General features: G+C 39.4%; 1 protein-coding gene, 1 long non-coding RNA gene and 1 other non-coding gene across 9 annotated transcripts in view; 1 reads left to right on the forward strand and 2 right to left on the reverse strand.

The window, feature by feature from the left end:
* NR6A1 (nuclear receptor subfamily 6 group A member 1) overlaps nt 1–27,224 on the forward strand; it is a 244,616-nt gene that overhangs the window by 44,854 nt on the left and 172,538 nt on the right. For 2 of the 7 annotated variants that reach the window (XM_054657785.2, XM_054657786.2), the window contains exon 3: nt 6,592–6,636. In XM_054657785.2, coding sequence (XP_054513760.1) covers nt 6,592–6,636 — 45 coding nt within the window. 7 annotated transcript variants of the gene reach the window in all.
* Nucleotides 22,159–27,224, reverse strand: part of LOC104008008 (uncharacterized) — a 40,191-nt gene continuing 35,125 nt past the window's right edge. Inside the window, exon 2 of the long non-coding RNA XR_682419.5 lies at nt 22,159–22,542. This is a non-coding gene — a long non-coding RNA (uncharacterized LOC104008008). The remainder of the gene's footprint in view (nt 22,543–27,224) is intronic.
* Nucleotides 27,002–27,089, reverse strand: MIR181B-2 (microRNA mir-181b-2). Its single transcript, NR_035689.1, has one exon. It is a non-coding gene; the product is annotated as a microRNA mir-181b-2 (primary transcript).

The following is a 27,224-nucleotide window of genomic DNA, read 5'->3' on the forward strand; positions in this document are numbered from 1 at the left end:
TCTTTTTTTACCAGCTGGTTGAGGATCTTGGTGTAGCTTGATTAAAAGAAAAAAACATTGTTTTTGTTTAAACTGGTAGTAGAATAATGTATGGTTCACTGTGGAAAACACTAAAAGAAAATAGAAGCATCTCTAATCCCACCACCTAGAAATAACCATTGCTTCACGTTTGAGAGTATGTCCTTCCAGGTTGTGTCCGAGCTCATCTTTTACATAATTAGGAATCTATACTATATATGCAATTTTTGTATCCTGTTTGTTTTCCCCCACTCTGTATTACATTGGGAACATTGTCCCAAGTCATGAAACGATTTTCACAAATGTTTTTAACGGAAGGATATTTCATTAAATAAGTAAATAGCTTTATCATGATTTATTTAACCATCCTCCTATTGTTGAGCATTTAGATTTTCAGTTTTTTCTGCATCATAAATAATGCCACAGTGAACACGTTTGTGTATAAATTTTTTGTCTGCATTTCGAATGAGTGCTTTAGTTTTTTTATGCAAGCCAAAACTGCTCTTATAATTAAGAACATAGACTCTGGCTCAAGATTGCTTGGATTCAACTTGGCTTCACTGTAATCTTGGTTAAATTACTGAAACTCTCTGCCTTCCTTTTCTCATCTATGAAATGAGGACAGTAAAATGTATTTTTATTTTATTGGGTTGCTGTGAGGATTAAGTGAATGTAATATATTTAAAGTTTGGAATAGTGCTCGACAAATGGTAAATACTATTAAGTGTATACTGTTCTAGGCTATGTAGTATAATGTTGAAATTCTCAGTCTTTCTGCACTAATGGGCTGTTGAAACTGTTTTATTCAATTAAGCTGGCCTGTGTTTCTTAATGACACAAAGGTGTTGGCAGGTGTAAGTTACTGCTTCAAGTAAATAGTTCAGATGAGATTGGGCGTGTTCAGAGTGTTTGACCATAGACTCAATTACATAGTTCAGTCACAGGAATAGAAGAGCTCATATGCTGCTGACTCTTTTGGTCGGGACTTCTTTACCATCTCAGTGACTGTTAGGGTGTTTTGGTCCTCTTCCCCAGCCAATAGCAGGTAACTTCCCAAATGATCATCTGCCAACACATTTAACCTCTTAGGAGACTGAACAAGTTAACCTTCTGCTTATTTAAAACAGATACTCGAATTACACACTTTCTTTTTGGTCAAAAGCAAGGTCTTACAGAAAGCATACTGAAGAAAAAGTTTGTAGAATTTAAAATCTGACTATTACCATGGATTCCTGTTTACTCAGACTTTAAAAAATAAAGTATATTCTAATGATCAAGGACCTATATAAATGATATAGCATATATATAATGTGTATAATAAATAGTATGTATTAATATATAGTATATGTCACTATATGTAATATAGTGTGTATGTATATATATTTATATGAGTATTTTAAAAGAGACTTGAAAGTTAAGTGCTGGGTGCGGTGGGTCACACCTGTAATCCTAGCACTTTGGGAGGCCAAGGTGGACAGATTATTTTGAGCCTAGGAGTTTGAGACCAGCCTGGACAACATGATGAAACCCCGACTCTAGGCGTGTACCTGTAGTCCCAGTTACTTGGGAGGCTGAGGTGGGAGGATCACCTGAGGCCCTGGAGGTTGAGGCTGCAGTGAACCAAGAGATTGCACCACTGCATTCTAGCCTGGGTGTCGGGAGTGAGACCCTGTCTCAGAAAAAAAGTAAATTAAATTTTGGTATATCTTGCCATATTGGTAGATGCCCACCAAGGAGAGTTCTACATGTGTTGGTGGGATGAACAGGCAAGATGAAAAAACAAGATAAAAAATAGGCAAGATAAAAAGAAAGCCTGGCACCACGAACTTGCTCTGGCTTTGCATTCAACTGTCATGTGACTGGGGATCCCAAAGATATTTTTTTGTGGATTCTTCCAGCTACAAAAGAGAAATGTGTACATCTCAGCTAGCGTACCCTAAAATTCCAGTATTCTGTCACATGTCCTAATGGATTTATTCCTAGTTGTCAAGCTATGTGTCACAATTTTTGGTCTCAGAAAGTAGTTTATATAAGCCCAAATGTCTGCAGAGAGTGAACTTAAGACTGAATGTTACAGATGAAGGAAGAAAAGGAAATTACCATTTACTTGTGTATTTGGTATTCCTTGTGTGCCAGGCACTTTGCGTATATTCAGTAAGTGTGAGAAGGATTATAGCATGTAAAATGATCTGATTTTAAGTTTGACTTGGTAATAGTTCATTTAACGCACTTATTGTTCTTTTCTCCCTCCCTACTTTGGGTGCCAAGCTGAGACATAGTTCTTGCCCAGAAAGGACTCTGGTTTAATCAGGAAGGCAGACACAAAATATGATGTGGCTTTTACCACATAATAGTAAGGATAGCTAATAGTTGCTATGCACAGAATGTTTCACATGCATTTTTTATTAAGCATTCATAAGATTTGTTTAAAAAGATACAATCCCCATCTTACAGATGAGAACTATGAGGCCTGAAGAGATTAAATGACTCACCCCAAAGTACCTAGTGAAGTATCTGAGACTTCAGAGCCCCTGCTTTATTAAATAATTAATTTCTATCCTGTCTCTGGCTGTCTTGATTGTGACAGATCTCAAATGCTGATGGTGGAAGACTTTAAGGCAGTGTAATGATTTATAACATATATAATCAGGGTTTTTGTGTAAAAGAATGAAGACTATTTTTGAAGTGTCATCTGGGCCTCTTCTGCGTGTATTAGGGTGGTTTTGGACACAAAGTAGAAGGATTCATTGTGGAATAGGTTCCCGAGTTGTCTTCTGTGGCTCAGATTCAGGATTATTCCACTATTTTTCAAGTAAGTTCTTTCCTGAAGCAACTTAAGATAGTTCACAAATCTCCCTTGTTTCCTCCCTTTATGTCCCTTTTTCTCTACAACACTGTTAGTGATTTTGCTATGTCACATTCATAACAGTTCTGAGTGCCTGCTTCCAAAGCTTCAGTTGATTCTGTGGCATTGCTGCTAGATCAAGCCTTCTGAATGTGGTCTTTTGCTGAGGAGTTCCCTTCTGATAAAGATTCTTTTGATCAGGGTAGGGGTGGTATGAGATCCAGAGCTTAGGGTGAACTCTCATCCCCTTGACCTCTGCCCCTATTTGAGTTTATACTGACTTGGTAGGGACTCCCTATGGAGCCGAGAGTTTAGCACTTGTTTACAGTTGATGAAAAGATAGTTGCATTCAAAGGCGGTTGTTGGGTCCTTGGATAGTCTTGGATGTCTGCCACTATCTCTGGTGGGTGAAGGGATTGCTTGAATATCTAAGTCTGGAGATTTTAATGAATGACTAAGAAGGAATGAGAAGAAATTCTGAGGCTAGTTAGGTTCTGCAGTTGTTCTTTCCATGGGAGCAATATTGCAGTAACATTTTCAGATGAGACAAAGACTTTTAATAAACATTTGTTTTATTTTATTAAAAAAAAGCTGAAAGGGGTTGCTTAAATTCAGTGCTTGATAACAAGGGAATACATGGGAATTCTTCTCTTCCTTTTTTGAACTCTTGCCAAAGAGAAAACCTTCTGTGTTAGGCAAACGTATCAGTAGTGGGGGGATACCCTAGATTAAAGCCACTGTCTTCAAAGTTGTACATAGTTTTACAAATTAACTTTTTTTTTCTAAATATCTCACATATTCTAAGCATGCTGAGGCTATAATAACTCAGTTCTAACTGAGGCCCTTTCTGGGTACTCTTTGGTCAACCGGGACCACTCTTTGCCTCTTTACCCGAAGCTACTTTGTTTTTGTTTTATTTTGGTCCAGTATTTGTCACAGATATGATCTGAAAGAAAAGATAAGCCTCTCTCTTTGAAGAGAGCCGACAGTCATTGTGAACCAAAATTGAATGTGCTTTGTTGGTAAGCATAAGAAAATCAAAACTGCAAAATAAGATTCAAAGTGAAAATACAGTGTTAAAGATCTTTTTCATCTGTTAGTACAAAATTCCATGTCCTAAGTGTAGTCTGCCCTATAGATGTATTTTGTTTGACTTCCAGGATGTTTAAATAAAATCATGTTAGTTGTCAACATTTAAAATGTTCAAGATGGCCGGGCGTGGTGGCTCCCGCCTGTAATCCTAGCACTTTGGGAGGCTGAGGTGGGTGGATCACCTGAGGTCAGGAGTTCAAGACCAGCCTGGCCAACATGGTGAAACCCCGTCTCCACTAAAAATACAAAATTACCTGGGCGTGGTGGCGCATGCTTGTAATCCCAGCTACTTGGGAGGCTGATGGAGGCAGGAGAATTGCTTGAGCCCTGGAGGTGGAGGCCGCAGTGAGCCGAGATTGCGTCATTGCACTCTAGCCTGGGTGACAAGAGCAAAACTGCATTTCAAAAAAACCCAAAAACGTTCAAGAGTTTCAAAAAACTTTGGATTTCTGGCTTTCTTGATAAATTGTAATATCTAACATTGAGCTCAGATTTTTATATGGCACCTCTTGGCTGGAACAGAGTAGTGGCTGCCTTCTTTATATGGATTGGACACACGGTCTTTTGTCACCCAGGCTGGAGTGCAATGGTGCGATCATGGCTCACTGCAGCCTCGACCTCCTGGGCTCAAGCAGTTCTTCTCACCTCAGTCTCCCGAGTAGCTGGGACTATAGGCGCGCATTACCGCGGTGGGCTAATCTTTGTGTTTTTTTGTAGAGGTGGGGTTTCACCAGGTTGCTCAGGCTGGTTTCCAACTCCTAGACTCAAGCAATCCGCGCACCTCGGCTTCCCAGAGTGCTGAGATTACAGGTGTGAGCCACTGTGCTCAGCCTGCTGCCTTCTTTAAATGAGCGTATACTCTTAGGTTTTCACAGAACCTTGGTGGCCTCCTTTACCCATTTATGTTTCCTGCTAGTCTTCTGTAGGCATTTGAGTTTTCAGCTCCTACATTAAATAATTTTTAGGGATGATGAGAGTGTGGGAAAATGGGAACTCTTAAAAATGTAATCTGATACCTATTAAAACTGATAATGTGCAGGTTAATTTTTCAGACTTGGCAGTTTAAAATTTAAAAATATAAAATTTAAAATTACAGGCCAGGCGAGGTAGCTCACTCCTGTCATCCCAGCACTTTGTGGATCCCTTGAGCTCAGGTGTTTGAGACCAGCCTGGGCAACATGGCAAAACCTCATCTCTACAAAATATACAAAAATTAGCTGGGTGTGGCGGCACATGTCTGTAGTCCCAGCTACTTGGGAGGATCACTTGGTCCTGGGAGGTCGAGGCTACAGTGAGTTGTGATCGCACCACTGCACTCCAGCCTGGGCAACAGAGTGAGACCCTGTCTCCACCCTCCCCGCCACAAAAGAAAACTTAGGTTGAACAATTCATACGTCTAGGAATTTATCCTAAATACTTGACAGTTATGAAAAATGTATGTTTACAGATGCTGCTTTTAGCATTTATAATAGTAAAAAAAATTGGATAACCAGGCGTGCTGGTGCATGCCTGTCATCCCAGCTACTGGGGATGCTGAGGTGGGAGGATCACTTGAGCCCAGGAGGTGGAGGCTGCAGTGAGCCAAGATCGTGCCACTGTACTCCAGCCTGGGCAGCAGAACGAGACCCTGTCTTTAAAAAAAAAAAAAAAAAACAAGAAGGTAACAATTTAAGTTTAATAGGGGACTCGATAAATGGATTGTGGTTATTCATGCAGTAGGATGCTGTAGACTTAAGGAGAAGGCAAATTTTTAGTCTGGAAGGTGATACAATTTTAATAGTGGTGTTTTTGGGAAAGTGAGATTACAGGGTATCTTTCGTTATCTCTGAGTTTTCTGTTTTTAAGAACATCACATTATTAAGAAAAAAGACATGCATTTAAAAAATTCTCTCTCATTTTAGCTGCCAGATTTCCATGGCTATTCTGCCAAATTGAGCCAGTAGGTTCTAGCTTCCACTTAAAGCACAGATTTTACATTCAGAATTCTCTTATCTTGAAATTGTTCTAAGGAAGGGGGAATCAGAGTCCTCAAGTAGCAGGAACCATCTTTGAAGTCTGAGAATAAAGTAAAAGACTTCTACAGCATTTTCAGGCTTCTACTTGCAACCCTGCTTCCATTCACTAGTAAAGCCATCAGAATTTGCCTCCTTTTCAGTGTCAGGCTTGAGGCTTGAGCCAGCACTATTGATAATGGAGGGAGCTTCTTATATAAATTGGGCTATCCTGACAGTTGCAGGGATACCTGCTGAAAGCGACCCTAATGAAATGCATGGGTGCATGGTACAGTGGAAAAAACATGAGTGAAAGTTAGCATCCTGGCCTTCCTGCTTTCTTGCTGAGTAGCATAGGCAACGTGTGAAGCTCAGTTTGTTCATCTTTGAAACAGTAGTAATTCTTGTTAAATGTTGTTTTAAAAAATAAATGAGATAATATACATGAATTGCCCAGCAGTTAGCTGCTCTAGTCCTGCATGTTTCTCTTTTGTGGAAATACAAGACAAAAGGTTTCTAATTTCTTTTTGTTAATATTTGATGAGCATTTACTGTATGTTAATGACTTTAAAACATTTATCTCATTTACTCTTCCTGGCAGCTCTACAAGGTTATTCTCAACTCTTGTTCTCCCCCATTTTACAGATGAGGAAACTGACAGTTTAACACTTGGCCAAGGTCACACAGCTGGTAAGTGGCAGAGATGAACCCTGTGTGATCCCAAAGCCCATGTCCTTATCTTTTTAAAATTGAGGCATGACTTACATGCAATGAAACGCATAGATCTAAAGTGTTAAGGTTAAGCATTTTTATAAATGTGTGCACCCTAGTAATCCACATTCTATCAAGATACAGAACATTTCCATCCCTTCAGAAAATTCCCTTTTACTTTTCCCAGTCCATCCCACTACTCTACCCCAAAAAGCAATAACTTCTGGTTTCCATCATGATAGATTAGTTGTGCCTGTTTTCTAAAATGTCATGTATATACAGTCATACAATATGTGCTCTTTCGTGCTTGTTTCAGCATGATGTTTGAGACTCATCTATGTGTTGCTGGTGTTAGTAGTTCATTTCTTTTTATTGTTGAGGAGTATTCCTTTGACCGTACCATAGTTTATTTACCTGTTGATACCTGGGCTGCTTCTAATTTTTGGTTATTATGAATAAAGCAGCTATAAAATTTCTTGTATAAGGTTTTTATGGACCTGTGTTTTTATTTCTCTTAGTCATACATCTAGGAATTACTGGGTGATATGGTATATGTTAAACTTTTTATGAAATTTCCAAACAGATTTCCCAAATGTTCATACATCTTAGTTCCAGTAGTATATGAGTTTCAGTTCCACATCTTTGCAAGCATTTGTTATTGCTAGTTTTTAAAATTTTAGTCACTCTAGTGAGCATTGTAATAGGATTGATGTGGTTTAAACTTGCATTTCTTGATGACTAATAATATTGGTCACGTTTTCATGTACTTATTGGTCATTCATGTGTCATCTCTTAAAAGTGTTCAAATCTTTTGGTGAATTCATGTGGCTGAGTGCAGTGGCTCACGCCTGTAATATCAGCACTTGGAGAGGCCAAGGCAGGTGGATTGCTTGAGCCCAGGAGTTCGAGACCAGTGTGGGCAAGGCAACATGGCGAAACCCCGTCTCTACTAAAAATACAAAAATTAGCTGGGTGTGGTGGTGCCTGCCTGTAATCCCAGCTACTCAGGAGGCTGTGGCACAAGAACTGCTTGAACCTGAAAGGTGGAGGTTGCAGTGAGCCAAGATTGCACCACTGCATTGCAGCCTGGATGACAGAACGGGACTTGGTCTCAAAAAACATAAATAAATAAAAAAGAAATTCATGTGTTTTGTTCAACTGTCGAGTGGTGGGTGTTTGTTATTCTACATGTAACATATAAGTCCGTCAGATATGTGTTGTAAATATTTTCTCCTAGTCTGTGGCTCCTTTTTACTTTTTAACATGTTTTGTGAGGTACAGAACTTTAAAATTTTTATGAAGTCCAATTTATTAATTTATGATTAACATTTTCTGTGCCCTCTCTACAAATCTTGGCCTAACCTGAGATTGCAGAGATATGCTATATTTTCTACTAGAAACAGTATTATTTTAGCTTTTACATCTATGTCTATAATGGATCTCAAATTTGTTTTTTCTGTATTATGAGGTAGGAATGAAAGTCTTTTTAATATGAATATTCATTTGTTTGGCACCATTTGTTGAAAAGGCTTTCTTCATTACATTTTATTTTTTTGAGACAGGGCCTCACCCTGCTGCCCAGGCTGGAGTACAGTAGCATGACCATGGCCCACTGCAGCCTCCTTTTCCTGGGGCCCAAGCAATCCTCCTGCCTCAGCCTCCCAAGTAGCTGGGACCACAGGTGCACAACCACCATGCCAGGCTAATTTTTAAATTTTTGGTAGAGACAGGGTTTCACTGTGTTGGTCAGGCTGGTCTCGAACTCCTGGCCTCAAGTAATCCTCCTGCCTCGGCCTCCCAAAGTGTTGGGATTTTAAGCATGAGCCACTGCACCTAGCTGTTGAATATTTTGATGCTCTTGCTGAAAAATAATTGTGAGTCTATTTATAGACCCTATATTCTCTTCTATTAATCTTTTTACCAATACCATAGTGTCTTGATTACTATAACTTTATAACAGATCTTGAAATCAGATAGAAGTAGTCCTCCAACTCCATCCTTCTTTTTCAAAGTTGTTTTGATTATTTGGCTATTGTAGTGTTTTTTTTCCCCCCCACTTCCATGTAAATTTCAGAATTAGCGTATCAACTTTCTTTTTTCTTTTTTTAACAAAACTTGCTGAGATTTTGATTGAATTGTATTGACTCTGTCCATTTGGGAAGAGTGGTCAACTTAATAATATTGGGTTGCTTTTAAATTTTTTAAAATTTTATTTTGTTTTTTAGAGACTAGGTCTCACTCTGTTACTGAGGCTGGAGTACAGTGGTGCAATCCATAGCTCACTGCAGCCTCAAACTCCTGGTCTCAAGGGATTCTCTTGGCCTAGCCTCCAGAGTAGCTGGGACTACAGGTACTCACTGCTACATCTGGCCAATTTTCTAAAAATATATATATATTTTTGTAGAGACGGGGTCTCACTATGTTGTCCAGGCTGGTCTTAAACAGGGCCACAAGCTACCCTCTCACCTCAGCCTCCCAAAGCACTGAGTTTACAGGTGTGAGCCACCATACCCAGTCAATAATATTGAGTCTTGAGTCTTCTTTTTTTTTTTTTTCTGAGATGGAGTCTCACTCACTCTGTCACCAGGCTGGAGTGCAGTGGCACGGTCTTGGCTCACTGCAACCTCTGCCTCCCGGGTTCAAGTGATTCTCCTGCCTCAGCCTCCCGAGTAGCTGGGACTACAGGTGTGCACCACCATGCCAAGCTAGTTTTTGTATTTTTAGTAGTGATGGGGTTTTACCATGTTGGTCAGGATGGTGTCGATCTCTTGACCTTGTGATCTGCCCGCCTCGGCCTCCGAAAGTGCTGGGATTACAGGCATGAGTCACCGTGCCCAGCCAATGTTGAGTCTTCTAATCCACGAAGTCAGTGTATCTTTCTCCTTATTTAGGTCATCTTTCTTTTTTCTTGTTAGTGTTTTAAAAAGTTTAGTGTTGAGATCTTATACATCTTTATCCTTAAGTATTTTGTTTTTTAATGTTATAGTAAATGATATTATTTTTAAATTTTATTTTCCAATTGTTGCTAGTATATGTAAATGCAGTTGATTTTTATGTATTTGTATCTTGTGACATTGTTAAATTTGTTAGTTCTAGTAACTTTAAAAAATAAATTTCTTGGGACTTTTTATGTGTACATCTGTGAATAAAGAGAGTTTACTTCTTCCTTTTTGATGTTTATGACTTATTTATTTTTCTTATTGCACTGGCTAAGATTTCCAGTACAATGATAGATAGAAATGGTGAGAATGATGTTCTCACCTTGTTCTTAATCTTAGGGGAAGGAGTTCAATTTCAGTATCAAGTATGATGACACCTCTATTGGGCTTTCTTTTATTTTGTAGAGTTCTGGTAAAATATACATGACGTAACATTTACCATCTTAACCATATTTAAATGTGCTGATCAGTGGCATTAAGTACATTCACACTGGTTGTGCAGCTATCACCAGCATCCATCCACATAACTCTTCTCATATTGCAAAACTGAAGCTCTGTACCCATTAACAATAACCATTCTCCCCTGCTCCTGGTAACCACCATTCTACTTTTTGTCTCTATGAATTTGTCTACTCTAGGTACCTCATTTAAGTGGAATCATGCAGTTTTGTCCTTTTGTAACTGGCTTATTTCCCTTAGCATAATGTGCCTAAAGTTTATCTATGTTGTATAGTGTTAGAATTTCCTTCATTTTTGAGGCTGAATAAGATTCCATTGCATGTATATACCACATTTTGTTGATCCATTCACCTATTGGTGGACACTTGGGTTGCTTTCACCATTTGGTTATTGTGAATAATGCTGCTGTAAACATGAGTATACATGGGTGTCTCTCTTCAAGTCTCTACTTTCAATTCTTTGGGGTGTATACCCGGAAGTGGAATTGCTGGACCCTATGGTAATTCTGTTTTTAATTTTTCAGGAATCACCATACTGTTTTCCATAGCTGCCGCACCACTTTACGTTCTCATCAGCAGTGCTCTAGGGTTCCAGTTTCTCCACATACTCACCAACACTTATTTACTGTGTTTTTGATAGTAGCTCTCCTAATGGTTGTGAGATAATATCTCATTGTGGCTTTGATTTGCATTTCCCTAATGATTAGTGATATTGAGCATCTTTTCATGTGCTTATTGACCATTTGTGTGTCTTCTTTGGAGAAATGTTTATTGAGGTCTTTTGCCTATTTAATTGGATTCTTTATGGGTTTTTGTTTCAGTTATACGAGTTCTTTCTGTGTTCTGTATATTAATCTCTTAACAGATACATGATTTGCAAATATTTTCATCCATTCTGCAGGTTGCTTTTTCATTCCGTTGTGTCCGTCGATGCACAAAAGTTACATTTTCATGTTATCGAGCAGTTTTTTCTTTTATTGCCTATGCTTTTTGTATTATATCCAATAAACCATTGCCAAACCCATTGTCATGAAGCTATCTCCTGTTTTTTTTTTTCTAAAAGTTTTATAGTTTAGGGCTTATGTTTAAGTCTTTGATCGATTTTGAGTTAATTTTTGTGTATGGTATAAAGGTAAAGGCCAGCTTCATTTTTTTCTCATGTGGATATTATTTTATCAGTACCATGTGATTATTCTTTCTCTATTGAGTGGTCTTGGTAACCTTGACAAAAATTGTTTGACCATATATATGAGGGTTTAGTACTGGGCTCCCTATTTTATTCCATTGGTCTATGTCTGTCATTATGTTAATACCAGACTGTTGTGATTACTGTAGCTTTGTAGTAAATTTTGAAATCAGGAAGCTATAGGGTTTTTGTAGATGCCCTTTATCAACTTGAGAAAATGCTGTTGCTAGTTTGCTAAGAGTTTTTTTTATCATGAGTGGTGTTGTTTTCAGATTAATAATTAATTACTAATCTGTAAATCAGTTACGTTTTCATACCAATTCTCCATCTAGATTGTTTAGACTTAATATGGTGGATTACACTGATTGAATTTTGAAACTCAGGCTAGCCTTTTAATCCTGAAATAGACCTCATGTGGTCAGTGATGTATTATAATTTTCCAGTGTTGCTGAATTCAACTTGGTAATATTTTGTTAATGGATTTTTGTGATTATGTGTAGAAGAGCCAAAACCTATGTTTTAATCTTGGTGCCATACTGCCTTCAAAAGACGTTTTTTTTTTTTTTTTTTTGAGACAGGGTCTTGTTCTGTCGCCCAGGCTGGAGTGCAGTGGCGTGATCTTGGCTCACTGCATCCTTCGCCTCCCAGGTTCAGGCGATTCTTGTGCCTTAGCCTCCTGAGTAGCTGGGACTACAGGCGTGTGTCACCTACCTGGCTAATTTTTGTATTTTTAGTAGAGAAGGGGTTTTGCCCTGTTGACCAGGCCGGTCTCCAGCTCCTGGCCTCAAGTGGTCCCCTTGCCTCGGCCTCCCAAAGTGCTGGGATTACAGGTGTGAGCCATTACACCCAGCCTCCAGAAGGCTTTTATTTTTCCTTAATTTCTCATTTTGGGCATATTCCCTTTTATTTGTTGAATCTGCATTAGTTTAATTTTTCGTGTAGTCATAAACCAACTAATAGGCTTTCTAGATGGGCGTAAGCACTCTCTCCTCCTCCTTCAGTTTTTAAGTCTCCATCTAGTGGTCTATTCTGGAAGCACCGAGGTGAGAACCTGTGTTAATGTATTGGTGGGTATGCCAGTTTTGTCCATTAGGTGGCAACAGGCCCTAACCAAAGAGGGAAGAGCACTCAGACTGAAAAATAGAAAACCTGTGCTTGCAAAACTCGGAACAAGATTTTCTGGTACAGCTAGGCTTCAGAATCTTGGAGAAGGGAGTTGTATACCCTTAGGTCATTCTAAGAGCATGTACAAAAACTCTAAAAATATATGGGGCCTATAGTCCCAGCTCCTCAGGAGGCTGAGGCAAGAGGATTTTTTGAGCTGCAGAGTTCAAGACCAGCCTGGGCAGCATAGTGAGACTCTGTATCTTAACAATAAAGACACATGGGAATTCATTTCCCTGTCTCACTTCTCTTGCCTCTCAAGCTTGAAAATCTTGACTTACTCAGTGGGTATCCAGTGGTCACTTTTCTTTGACTATTTGCAGTAGGAGGTAATAGGGACAGAAGGTTAAAGTAATAGAGTAGACCCTTAATGCAAGGGGATCTGAGTTTGGGGATGGGGTGAGAAGGATGTGCCTGAAACCTACTTTATTAATGATAAAAAGAAGAAATCTACTTGCAGAGAGATTTCAGGGAGAGGCATTAATGGCTCCTCGCCGTTTTTGGGTCTGACACTCCATTCCTTGGGCATGGATAAAGGAGTGTTTGTGAATGTTGTCTTAAGATGTGGCTTTTTTTTTTTTTTAAATGGAAATAGGAGAACAGATTTTCTTTGGCAAGGAATTGTTTAAGGCAGTGGTGAAGGAAGAAGATCAGTTAAGGGGGTGTGAGATTCCATGAAGTGGTGGATAGAATTTATAGGGCTGTGAAAATTAAGATAATGTTTGGGGAAGACCACTAGGGTGTAAACAGTGTGACCTGGCAGGCTAGAATAGATTGCTTGCTTATGGCAAAGATGCCAGCTTTTTTTTTTTTTTTTTTTTAACCTTAGCTGACTTAGGCATGTAAAAATCTACTTAACTTGCATGTTCCTGCTTTCTGGTTCATAATTATTCATTGGCAGTGGACTATTATGTACAAATAGGCTTGGAGTAAGGATGATAGATGCGCTTTAACAATTGGGTATGGTTCATATTTGAAACATGACATATGCATGTCAAGATTTAATTACTGGAAAATTTCAAAATAAGGATACTGTTAATGTAATACCTATCATTATACACCACATGAATCAAACTAACTTGAAAATGATGATGCTGAATGAACTGTAATTGAAGAGTAAAGCAAAAATAGCAGCAATTGAAAACTACCACTAATTTCCTCAATAGTGATAATGGAGTTCTTCTGAGAACTGTAAGATTTCCAGCTGATCTTACGTGTGCAATTGCGGAAGGATCTTTGCAACTTTTCCACCCATTTTTGGCAACTAGGCTTAGTAGATTACTAGAGTCTCATTCGTTTATAAACATTGAATTGTATTAATAGTCACTTAACAAGTTACTTGCATGTAGCTTTTAATCATAGGCAGAAATAAACTGAACACCAGTCACTCATAAGATGGATGAATGTTGGATTAATTCACCAGGAAGATCCTTTATACCTTGAGAATCATGGGGCTAAGAGGTTGGGAAGGAGGAGGATAAGGTAGAAAAATAGCCTCAGGCTGAGGCTCATTGCAATGAACCTTTGATGCTAAATGTGAAATAGGGGGTGTTTTTTCTGTGACTTAAAGCAAAACCTCAACATTGTGTGTGTATGTTTGTGTGTGTGTTTCATTGTGTATTCACAGGTGTTTATAATAGTTCTGATACAGTTGGTAGGATTACTACATGTGGTCAGTTCTGTTGACAGAATTATTATTTGTGACTTTTAATAACCAAATGATTTTTTTAAGGAATTGTTTTTCTGTTACGTTGAATGGAGAAGTTCTATGTAATCGAGAAGGAAATAAAGTCCTTCATGTAATGATTTTGTGCAGAGACTTTTGTTGACTTGTTTCGTGTCTGATCATTTGGCCCCTCAGTTGTCCAGCATAACTAAGATGCAGTAAAAAACCAAGCCCTAAACATCATTTTCCATTTTCATCAAAATAATATTAATTATGGGATTGAGTGATTCTCTTTTCTCTGGAGTAGTTCAATGGCAAGGAACAGAAACACTCTCAAGCTAGTTTAAAATAGGGACATTGTTAGAAAGTACTGGGTTTCTTTTTTTTTTTTTTCGAGATGGAATCTCACTTTGTTGCTCAGGCTGGAGTGCAGTGGCATGATCTTGGCTCACTGCAACCTCTGCCTCCTGGGTTCAGGCAAGGTTCAAGCGATTCTCCTGCCTCAGCCTCCGGAGTAGCTGGGGTTATAGGTGCCTGCCACCTTTCCCAGCTAATTTTTTGTATTTTTAGTAGAGACAGCGTTTCACCATGTTGGTCAGGCTGGTCTCGAACTCCTGACCTCAAGTGATCTGCCCGCCTTGGCCTCCCAAAGTGCTGAGATTACAGGTGTGAGCCAACCTACCTGGTGCAAAAGTATTTGTTTTCTCTTGGGGCTCAATGGCAGAGCATGCAATTGAATTTCATGAAGAACCAAGGCCAGGATTTCTTTTCCATCTCTCTGTGGCTATGTGGAGTCTCATTTCTGCTTTTTCTAGTGCCTCTGGTTGATAACTTCTTTAGACTGATATTCCTCGCTTCTGTGTCCATGATGGAAAATGGCTGCCCCTCCCCTCCCCTGGCATGTCACATAGCCTTCTAGCACCCATGCTTGACACAGACTAACTAAAGTATTTGTGTTCAAATTGTAAACACTTAGGAAGGAGTATAAGCCCAGATTGGATCAGGGTCCATTTGTCCTTTCAGGAGCTATGGTAAATTGACTATTCAGTAGAAGCTGTAGAAGTATTCTAAGGAGAATATAAATAGAACAGAGAAATTATCTGACATGATTACTTCAGTCAGGAAATAGGCAGGATGGAGATTCTGGAAACTGACTATGGAATCTGGTATTTGAGCCAGGACAATGAGCAGACAGGGAAAACTCAGGGGCATAGATTAATGGATTAATTAGGAATTATTTGCTGGGCCTGAGATGAGAGAGGATGGGGATCTGATAAATGCAGTGAGAATCCAGGTATTAATTGATACTTGACATTTGGCAAGTAGAAGAGAGATATATTCAGGTCACGCAGTTACTGGCTGTGGGTATAAGCTTTAAGACCCAGAGCTCTTGGTCTTGGAATGCTAATGACCAGATGGGCTGAGAGTTAAAACCTGGGCCAGTGGGAAAGGGACCCATGATAGCCATCAAGGCATGCTGATGGGCTTAATCATAGTGACCAAGGCCAGCTGTAATACTCAGTGTACTACTTTGCCTGGGACCTATATGAGTACCTAACTGGTGATAAAGTCTGAGATTGTGTACTTTTGCCCTAGTCATCATTGGCCCTGGGGCTTGTCCAGCTTATATATACACATGGAAGGCACTAAAGACTCCAGTAGTTATGGCTTTTGGGAAGAGAGAACTGAAAATAACTCTTTACAGTTTTGGGCTGTTGCTTTCTGGAACTGAAAATGATTCCATAATCCCAAGATGAGTTTATACCTCTGCCTTCCTCTGGAAGTTTTCCCTCCTAAGTGAAAATTTGAGATTAAGTTGTATTTAAGCAGTTTGGGTGCCGAAGACATTTATATCTGGCATGAGTGAATGAGGAGGTCAACAAATTCTCTCTCCCCAAATTTTCAAAAACAGCAAAGGCTTAAAACAAATTGAGAAGCATTTATTCATGAAAACCACTGTACTTGGGGTAAGAACAGCAGGAGTTTTGTCGTGTTGCCTGGGCCTGTTCCTATTTCTCCCAGCCCTGACAGTGCAGTAGTTCAACCAGGGTGGGGCTGGCCGTGAAAACCAGTAGCTTTATGACTGCTGCAGGAGGGAGCCTTCTTGATTTGGAATGTTGTCAGTTAAATTTGATGATCTTTGTGGCAGGTGAAACAGGGCCAGCAAATCTGCTACTCTGAGGTTGCAGTTCTGTTTAGGATAAACAGTGGGCCAGTAGACTAGCCAGGGCTTTAACAAGGAGGTCTGGTAGGTGAGACAGTTTCAAGGGGCTTGATAAGCTCTCCGAATATCCTGGGTTGGAGTATTTATGCACATCAGACACCTGTGTGAGCCCAGACCACCACACATCCCTGACCAATGCAAAGATGTGTGGGAAAGCCAAGCAAAAAGTAACTGGAACAGACGTGAAGGCCTGAAGTGTGAGTGTGCTCCCCTTATCCTGACCATAGTTGCATCAGCAGGTAGTGAAAGAGCTCAAGGTGGTTGATTACCATCTCTGACTAATCTTTAATGGAGTAGGAAGCTATACAGTTAGAGGGGTATCTCCTGCAAGTCAGGCTTCAAAATAAAAAGGTGGGGGGAAAAACCGGAGCCATCAGGAACTACACATTGCAGAGGAGACAGACTTGGTGGTTTAGTGCAGGAAAGTTAGTAAACAAACAAAAAACAACTCATCATCACCACCAACCTTAGTGGGGGAAAAGTCAGAATCCAGAGTTGCCAAAAGCACATTGTTTTAAATGTTTAGTATCACAACAAAAATTAAAAGACATGTAGAGAAACAAAGTTTGACCCATACTAAGGAAAGAAAAAAAACAAACAGTAGAAACTGTCTCTGAGTGATCCTAAATGTTGGATCTAGCACACATAAGACTTCAATGCAACTATTACAGATATTCCAGAGAAATAAAGGGAACCACTTTTAAAGAATTAAAAGAGGAAGTGTGATGACAGTGATCTAGTACATAGAGAATTTCAATAGAGAAATTCTAAGAAAATAAAAATGGAAGCACTGGACTGGAGTTGAAAAGTATAACTAAAATGAAAAGTAGGGACTCAGCAGCCAGTTTGAGGTGATGAAAGAATTGGTGAACTTGTAGATAGATCAATTAAAAATATTCAATATGAAGAACAGAGAAAAAAGATTGAGGAAAAAGGAACAGAACCTCTGAGATCTGTGGGACATCAAGTGCGTATGTAATGAGACTCATGGGAGGAGAAGAATGAGAGAAAGGGGCAGGAAAATATTAGAAGAAATAATGGCAAAAACTTTCTGAATCTGATGATAAACATTAATCTACAGATTTAAGAAGCCTAATAAATGCCAAGTATGATAAACACACATCAGAGTCAAAATGTGGAAAGATAAGGACAAGGAGAAAATCTTGAAAGCAACGAGAAAAAAAATGATCCATTATAGATGAGGAAAAACAATAGGCTTTGTGGCTGACTTCTCATCAAAAGCAATGGATGCCTGAAGGCAATGGGATGACATTCTAAGTGTGGAAAGGGAACAAAATTGTTGGCCGAGTGAGGTGGCTCACGCCTGTAATCTCAGCACTTTGGGAGGCTGAGGTGGGCAGATCAGTTGAGGTCAGGAGTTCGAGACCAGCTTGACCAACATGGTGAAACCCTGTTTCTACTAAGAATACAAAAATTAGTTGGGCATGTTTGTGTTTGTCTGTAATTTCAGCTACTCAGGAGGCTGAGGCAGGAGAATCGCTTGAGCCCAGGAGGTGGAGTGCAGTGAACTGAGACTGTACTACTGCACTCCAGCCTGGGTGACAGAATGAGACTCCGTCTCAGGAGAAAAAAAAAAATTGCCTATTCCTAGAATAGGCAAAATTCTGTTTTGCATTGCTCTAAGGGAATGCCTGAGACTGGGTAATTTATGAAGAGGTTTATTTGACTTATGGTTCTGGAGACAAGGTATGGTACCAACATTTTGTTGGCTTCTGATGAGGCCGCAGGAAGCTTTTACTCATGGCAGAAGATGAGGGGGGAAAGGCACATCACATGGCAAGAGAAAGAGCAAGAGAGGAGGAGGTGCCAGGCTCTGTAAACAACCAGCTGTTGTGTGAACTAATAAAACAAGAACTCATTACTGAGGGGAGGGCACCAAGCCATTCATGAGGGATCTACCCTCATGACCCAACTACCTCCCATTAGGCCCCACCTCCAACATTGAGGGTCACATTTCAACATGATTTGGAGGGAACAGACATCCAAACTGTATCAGTGATAATTGCTGTAAGGATAGGCACTGGAACTGAATTGAGAATTCAGTCATAAATCCTTATGTATGTGGTCCTTTGATTTTTGACCAAGATACCAAGGCAATTCAGTGGAGGAAATCACAGTTTTTTTCCAGAAATGATGCTGGGAAAAGTGGATATCTACATGCCAAAAATTTATCTCAGACCCTATTTTACACTAGACACAAAAAGTAACTCAGAGTGCACCATACACCTAAATGTAAGAGCTAAAACTACCAAATGTATCAAGCATATCTTTGTGACCTTGGGTTAGGCAAAGACCTCTTAGATGTGACACCAGTGGCACAAGCCATAAAAGAAATTCATTGATGAATTGGCTTCATTAAAATGTAAAACTTTTGCATTTCAAAATACGTTATTAAGAAAATGGGAAAACTTCAGATTGTGGGAATATATTTGCAAATTAAATATCTGGTAAAGGCCGGGTGCGGTGGCTCACACCTGTAATCCTAGCACTTTGGGAGGCCGAGATGGGTGGATTACTTGAGGCCAGGAGTTCAAAACCAGCCTGGCCAACATAGTGAAACCCCATCTCTACTAAAAATACAAAAAACTAGCTGGGCGTGGTGGCAGGCGCCTGTAATCCCAGCTACTCGGGAGGCTGAAGCAGGAGAATCGCATGAACCCGGGAGGCGGAGGTTGCAGTGAGCCGAGATTGTGCCACTGCATTGCAGCCTGGGCAACAAGAGCGAAACTCCGACTCAAAAGAAAAAAAAAATCTGATAAAGGAGTTGCATCTAAAATACGTAAAGAACTCTTACAACTCAATAAGAAGACAACTCAATTTTTAGAAATTAACAAAAAATATAATGATTCCACTTATGTGAGATTCCTAGAATAGGCAAAATTCATTGAGGCAAAAAGTAAACAAGTTGCTAGGGGAAATGGAGGATAAGTAGTTATTGTTTAATGGGTACAGAGTTCTTGTTTAGGATTATGAAAATGTTCTGGAAATGGATAGTGATGCTGGTTGCACAGCATTGTGAATTTAATGCCATTGAATTATATACTTAAGTGATTAAAATGGTAAATTTTATGTATATTTTACTACAATAAAAATTAAAAATATGAAAGCATGGGTAAAAGAACATTTCATCACATGCAAAGGTGCTCTAAATTAGTCATTAGGGAGATGCAAATTAAAATTGGAATGTCCACTGTACACCCTCAGGAATAGCTGTAATTGAAAAGACTGTCAAAATGTTCTAGAAAGTGTTAGGATGTGTAGAAACTAGAAATCTTGCGTGTTACAATGGTAATGTAAATCAGTTGGAAATCAGTTTGGCAGTTCATTAAAAAGTTAAACTTACCATATGATCCAGCAATTCCACTCCTGGATATCCAAGAGAATTAAAAACTTATGTCCATACAAAGACTGTATGTAGGCCAGGTGCGGTGGCTCATGCCTGTAATCTCAGCACTTTGGGAGGCCAAGGCGGGTGGGTCACCTGAGGTCAGGAGTTTGAGACCTGCCTGGCCAACATGGAGAAACCCCTTCTCTACTAAAAATACAAAAATTAGCTGGGTGCGTTGGCATGTGCCTGTAATCCTTGCTACTCAGGAGGCTGACACAGGAGAATCGCTTGAGCCTGGGAGGTAGAGGTTGCAGTGAGCTGAGATTGCACCATTGCACTCCAGCCTGAGCCACAGGGCGAGAACTTGTCTCAAAAAAAAAAAAAAAAAAAAAAAGGCTATGTAAATGTTTATTGATAGCATTATTATAAATGTTCATTAATAGCCCAAACCTGGAAACAATTCAAATATCCAGCAGCTGGTGAATGGATAAACAAAATGTGGAATACCTATATAATGCAATACTATCAACAATATTTATTTATTCAACAATAAAAAGGAATGAATTACCAGTACATGCTACAACATGGATAAACCTAAAACTCATAATAAATGAAAAAAGCCAAACTCCACTGGGCGTGGTGGCTCATGTCTGTAATCCCAGCACTTTGGGAGGCTGAGGCAGGTGGATCACTTGAGGTCAGCAGTTCGAGACCAGCCTTGCCAACATGGTGAAACCCCATCTTTACTAAAAAAATAAAAATTAAAAAATTTAAAAAAATGCAAAAATTAGCCGGGCATGGTGGTGCATGCCTGTAGTCCCAGCTACTCTAGAGGCTGAGGTGGGAGAATCACTTGAACCTGGGAGACGGAGGTTGCAGTGAGCCAAGATCACGCCACTGCACTCCAGCCTGGGTGACAGAGTGAGACCCCATTTCAAAAAAAAAGCCAAACTCAAGCGAGTACATGTTATATGATTTCTGCTATATGAAATGTCCAGAGGCTGGGCGTGGTGACTCACACCTGTAATCCTAGCACTTTGGGAGGCTTAGGTGGGCAGATTACTTGAGGCCAGGAGTTTGAGACCAGCCAGGCCAACATGGCGAAACTCCATCTCTACTAAAAAAAAGGCGGGTGTGGTGGCGCATGCCTGTAATCAAAGCTACTCAGGTGACTGAGGCATGAGAATCACTTGAACCCGGGAGGTAGAGGTTGCAGTGAGCTGAGATCATACCACTGCACTCCAGTCTGGGCGAAGACTGGAAGAAGAGCAAGACTGTCTCAAAACAAAAACCAAAACAAAATGTCCAGAGAAGTCAAATGTATAGAGACAGATCAGTGGTTGTCTGGGGGCTAAGTTGGAGTGGAAACAGGAACAAAGGGAGTTTTATGGGTGATGCAAAGGTTCGAAATTAGATTTTGGTGATGCTTGCACAAGTCTATAAATGAATGAATAAAAGTAATTGAATTATACACTTACAACAGGTGAATTTAATTGCATGTGAATTATACCTAAACAAAGCTGTTTAAAGAAATATTTAAGATTGGCTGGAAGCAGGAAAAGGAAGGGACGTCTTGACAAAATGATTTAAGTTCATTGATCAGATGGGGCCCCACTGATTATTTGCTATGTCATTATTCTTCACCTTGGAAGCTTATAATCCCAAAGCCTTACCCTGTGTCCTACCCCACTACAGAGTATAATAGCAACTTCTTGTTTGGGAGGTGACTCAAGTGTTTGGAGTTGATACTGATGGACCTAGAGTGAATGATATTTCCCATCCAGTCTGATGACACTTACATGCAGAAAAGGCCTTCTTTTAACCCTGGGTTATGGGTTAACTTTATCCAGACATCTTGCACACATATACTGCTGGTTGACAAGTAGGCAAGAGTTTGGGTAGTGAGAGGATCTTGTCTGAACTACTTGTCTGTACCTGTGGAGCAGCACCATCAGAGACTAGGATACTTTGGCCTATACCTTGTGCTGTTTGCAGAGCGCTTTTTCACATCTGAGATGGAGGGGGTATATTTAGTCGTCCTTTTACAGAGAAGTAAGACTTAAACAGGGTGACTGGCTTGACCACGAATACATAATCAGGGCAGAGCTGAACTTAGCTGAACTTAAATTCAGATTTTCTGACTCTTGTATTTCAAGCGATTTCTTCTATACCTACCGTTTTTTGCCCCAACTACTTACTGGGAAGAGGAGAGAAAAGGGCATACGATTTTGATTGGTTGTGTGTTTTTCAGTAGATTTAGTCTGAAGAACAGGAAGGGAAGTTGGGCTACAGTGTAAGTTCATGGGTTCTGTGGCAAGTATAGCCAGGATAATTTTATCCTGATATTTGGTAGCTATTAAAATTATATATAGGCTGAAACTGTAATGTGTGGGACAGATAGATGGCTGAAGGTATCCTGTGCTTGGTTCAAGGAGCAGATTACTTCCTAAGTTATAAATATAATTGTGCTAGAAATTACAAGAAAATTCGTTTGATAAAAAAAGTTAAAAATTCATTTGATTAAAAAAAAATTTATTATCTACTGCATGCCAGGCCCCTTGACAGGTTATGAGATCACAAAGTCCAGTTGGATCTTGTTGAGGTACAGCCTGAGAGGAGAACATGAGTAGGCTGGAATTTCCTTCATTGTGTTCGTTCTCTGAGGATGACTTATCTGTCCTCCAAAGTGACCACCTCCCACGGATCGAGAGCCTGTTACTTTCTACTATCCCTGCAGCTGTGCTTTCCACAGGACAGTTCGCCTTTCCTTCCTTTCCTCTGTGGATTCTTCCATCTGATTTTCAGCCAAATGTAGGTAGATTCTGCATCTAAAAGACATCTTTGTTTTTCTTTTTTCTTTTTTTAATACATGATTTAAAAGGCGAAAGATTTATATGATCTGAAGAGAAACCAGAGTAGAAAGACATGATTTAAAATTAACTTTTTCTTAATTGTTGAAATAGTTTATGCTTATTGGTAAATACTTGGAAGATCTATAAGAGTATAAATAATAAACATAAAAATTACCTATAATTCTACAACTTTGAGATCACAGTTGTTAACGTCTTTGCTTCTAGTCTGTTTGAACTTCCTGTCTGCTTTTTGTCTCCTATCAGCCAGTCATGCTTGGCAGCGCTTACAAAACACACACACAACACATGCACATACACTAAGATCTTAATATTTTGTGTGTCAGATCTTGTGTGAAATTCTTTACATGTATTCTTAATCTTCAAGCAGCCCTGTGAAGCAAATACTATTGTTGTATCTCCTTTTACAGATGACACAGATTTAAAGGTTAAGTAATTTGCTCAAGTTCATATAGTTGCTAAGTAACAGCTGAGATTTTTACCCTCATTTAGCCCAAGCTCTTCATCACTACCTTTCTAGAAATCTATTTCCACAATGACCAGAACGCCAAAATTGTTCTTTCCAAAACTATTAGTAATCTTTTTTTTTTTTTTTTTTTTTTAAATCCTACCTTCTTTTCTGGCCTTGTCTCATGACTTTTTCACCATCTTTTTATGTGCTTTAGTCACAATTTCTGTTTTGTAAAAACACTGCTTCTTTGGCCTACACAACATACCATCCGTTCTCTATGCTTGGAATGCTTACTCTGTTTCACCAAGGTAGTTACACATACCCTTGAAGTCTTTACTTATACATCACTTCCTCAAGGAAGTTCCCTGACCCTTCTTACCACCAAGACTGGATTGGTCCCTCCTATTATTTGCTCTCATAGTACCTTACTTTTATCTTCTGCAGAGCTCTTCACACTTGCAATGAGCTATTTGTTCGTTAGAATTAGTTCTGCCTTTTACGTTATATACTTTTGTTTCTTCCATGTCTCCTGGCTCCTGTTGCAGTCCAGGTATACGCTAGGTGTCCAATAAGTATTCGTTACCTTTTTCTTTCTGCACTTAGATCATTCTTTCTCAGATCCATGCTTATGAATCATAAATGTGCATTCCTTGTTCTGATATCTGTTCCAAAAGTGGAATCCTCTTTCTTCCATTGTGAAATTGCCCATTTCTTTCTTAGTACACTCCAGGCTCCTAATCTAGTCAGGAAAGTTTGGCATCATTCTTGACTCTTTGCTTTCTTTTCTGTTTGAGCCAGTTCTTTGGAAGGTGGTTCTGATATATCGATATGGAAAGATGGCCACAATATTTTAAGTGAAGAAAGATTTCAGGCCGGGTGCGGTGGCTCACGCCTATAATCCCAACACTTTGGGAGGCTGAGGCGGGTGGATCACTTGAGGTCAGGAGTTTGAGACCAGCCTGGGCCATATGGCAAAATCCTGTCTCTACTAAAAATACAAAAAATTATCCAGGCACGGTGGTACGTGCCTGTGGTCCCAGCTACTTGGGAGGCTGAGGTGGGCGGATCACTTGAGGTCAGGAATTCGAGACAGCTTGGCCAACATGTCAAAACCACATCTCTACTAGAAATACAAAAATTAGCCAGGCGTGGTGGTGAGTGCCTGTTGTTCCAGCTACTTTGGAGGCTGAGGTGAGAGGATCAGTTGAACCCAGGAGGCAGAGGTTGCAGTGAGCCGAGATCACACCACTGTACTCCAGTCTGGGTGACAGAGCAAGACTCCATCTCAAAAAAAAAAAAAAAAAAAAGAGCTAGAGAACATTATGTATAATTTGTGGTGTTATTTTCTCTAAGTATAAATACATGCATTTTAAGTATCTTGAAATATCTGTGAGGCTATACACCGAACAGAATGATGGAAGGGGGTCAGCCAGTAGGCTTTTATTTTGAAAAACAAAAGCCAAAGTATGCCTTTTTGAGATAACCTTTCCTTTCATTCCATTCCTGTTGACTCAGTTCTACCCCTGCTAACTTGTGCAAGAAAGTTCTCTTTTTTCTCTTTTCTTCCCCTCACTTCATCTGCTTAGTGACTCTTCCCAGTCTTGCTTTCATTGTCTCCTTGCTGAGTTTAGCATTTAAAATGGCTCTCTGTTGGACTAATTGACTTTGCGCCTTGCTCACAAGTCCTTCTGTAATATGTCCTTTTACCTTTTCAGTGCCATTCCTTATGACTCCCTAATACAGTCTCTGGACTATTCTCTTCCTGTCCCCTATACATGCCATGTAATTTTTCTGTTACAGGTATTTCTTTTGAGGCCCATCTGCAGAAAACACCCTTTAACTTACATAATTGTCTCCCTTCTTGTAGTACTTAGTTTTATCCAAGAGAAAACTTGGATTTGGGTTAATGAAATATATAATTGTTTCATTGGCATATTTAAAGACTGTGTAATAGTCTGTAAATAAATAGCATGCTTGTTCAAGTGTACATTTTTCAAAGTACGTGTCAGACATTCTTTTCTAATGTTTTCAGAAATTTTGGAAATAATTGGTTAAAAATAAATGCCTAGAATGCACAGCATCTTGAAAAACAAGACTGCATGGAGTACCTTCTGTGTGTCTACCAGTCTCACAAAAAACTCTTCTATAAAGACCCCCTGGGGCCGGGCGCGGTGACTCATGCCTATAATCCCAGCAATTTGGGCGGCCGAGGCGGGCGGATCACTTGAGGTCAGGAGTCTGAGACCAGCCTGGCCAACATGGTTCTACTAAAAACACATCTCTTCTAAAAACACAAAAATTGACTGGGTGTGGTGGCGGGCCAGCTACTTGAGAGGCTGAGGCACGAGAATCACTTGAACCCAGGAAGCAGAGGTTGCAGTGAGCCGAGATCGCATCACTACTACAGCCTGGGAAACAGAGCAAGACTCTGTCTCAAAAAAACAAACAAATGAAAGAAAAACACACACAAAAAAACCTTTTGGTAATTTCTTTGGGTAGGTTTTAGTTTTTTAGATAGCATAAATCCAAATCCATTCATTTCCATAAAACATCAGACACAATTTGATGTATATTTGGCCACCAAACATGGTGCCAAATTTTATGTAGTCTGGAGATACTTAAAAGCAGCACAAGTGTGACTCTACCTGTCTGCACTCAGCAGAATAGTGGCGATTTCAGGTGGTGACACAAAAGGTTGGGCAATAGTTGAAAAGTGGATGACATGAAATGTGGTGGTGGGATGGGGGCAGGAAGCCGATGTTAAGCTAGTGAACTTTATTTACTTTGCTTCCAGCTTCCAGTGACCCAAAATCACCTCGTCTAGAGTAGGGCTCAGGAATTTGCCATTTTAAAAGCAACTCTAGATGATTCTGATGTACAAGAAGTTTGGGAAACACTGGCTTGAACCTGATATTTTCTCTGAACTCTCATCGTTTTCTTTAGATTTTTCTTTTGGCTTTGATTTCTCTTTCTGGTTCTTGTCTCATTACCCCATCACTTCTCCTTCCTAATTTGACAGGAAAGCCTTGTCAAATTAAGGCTTGCTTAATTGTCAAGACTAATTTGACAAGACTCTTCTCTTACTGTCTTATTTGACTTTTGCTATGAGAATCTGCTTCTTCTTAGACTTAAGTGTATGATAAATTATTCATGACCAAGGGCCTTGTTTGTCTTTCTTTAGCATGGGATTTAGTGGCTTATCTCATGTTACAGGATTTAGAGAGTTGATACTACATTTAAATTTTTTGTTAAGAAAAATGTACATCTTCTATCTCACTTAGGTATTTTTCCTGTTTGAGGGACATGGTTTGCAAAGGTTAGAATGAATGAGCCTCATAGTTTTTGTCAAAAGAGAATATTGATGTACATCTGAATAATAACCAGAACATTCATATTAAGGCATACTATATAGCCATTTAAAAGAATGACGAGTACATAAAAGACTGTTGTGGAAGTCTATGATATATAGCTGAATAACAAAATAGATTATAGAACAGTAGGTAAAAATGAGCTTATTTTTGTCTAAGCCACTCTCCCCCCAAAACATGCAAAATTACAGCTATTTATCTGTGTATGTATGGATAAAGGTCTTCAAGGATATAAAATAAATTCTAGTTGTGACATTTATTATCTTAATATCAATAAGTTTATTATAATTATACGTGTTTTCCTCTGAGGAAATGGATTGCAGATGATGATTGAAGGGATTTTCAATTTTTACTTTGTATATTTTTGTATTTGAATTTCTAAATAATAAGCATATGATTCTGTTTAGAAATTCTGAATGTACTGATTTTTAAAATGTGATGTGATATCCAAATATGTATTTAATTCTTCCTATAAAATATCATTTCCTTAAATCTAGACTATTGAAAAAGGAGAAAAGTACTAGGAATTTAGAGAACTTACTCCATGTTAGAACCAAGGAGAACAAGAAAAGCTTTAGCTAGTGTTTTGGAAACAGTAGCAGCTCCCACTCACAGCAGTAGCTGCTGCACTCAGGCGACTCTCTGCACATGCTTTTGCTTCCTTTGGGTTGTTTGGTCCGCAGTTTGCATTCATCGATCAGTGAGTTGATTCAGACTCAAACCCACCGACAGCAATGAATGTTGAGTGCAGCCATCAGTGTTTTCAGTTGGTGGGGTTGCCTTTGCCCTCCCTGGCTGACTCCTGGCTCTTCTTTTCCATCTCAGTTCTTTGAAGTCTGTGTGTCTGGCTTCTCCCTTAGTAACCAGCCATCTGCATGATTGAGGGCCCACA

This window comes from Pan troglodytes, chromosome 11, assembly GCF_028858775.2.
Source record: "Pan troglodytes isolate AG18354 chromosome 11, NHGRI_mPanTro3-v2.0_pri, whole genome shotgun sequence".
Taxonomy (NCBI): domain Eukaryota; kingdom Metazoa; phylum Chordata; class Mammalia; order Primates; family Hominidae; genus Pan; species Pan troglodytes.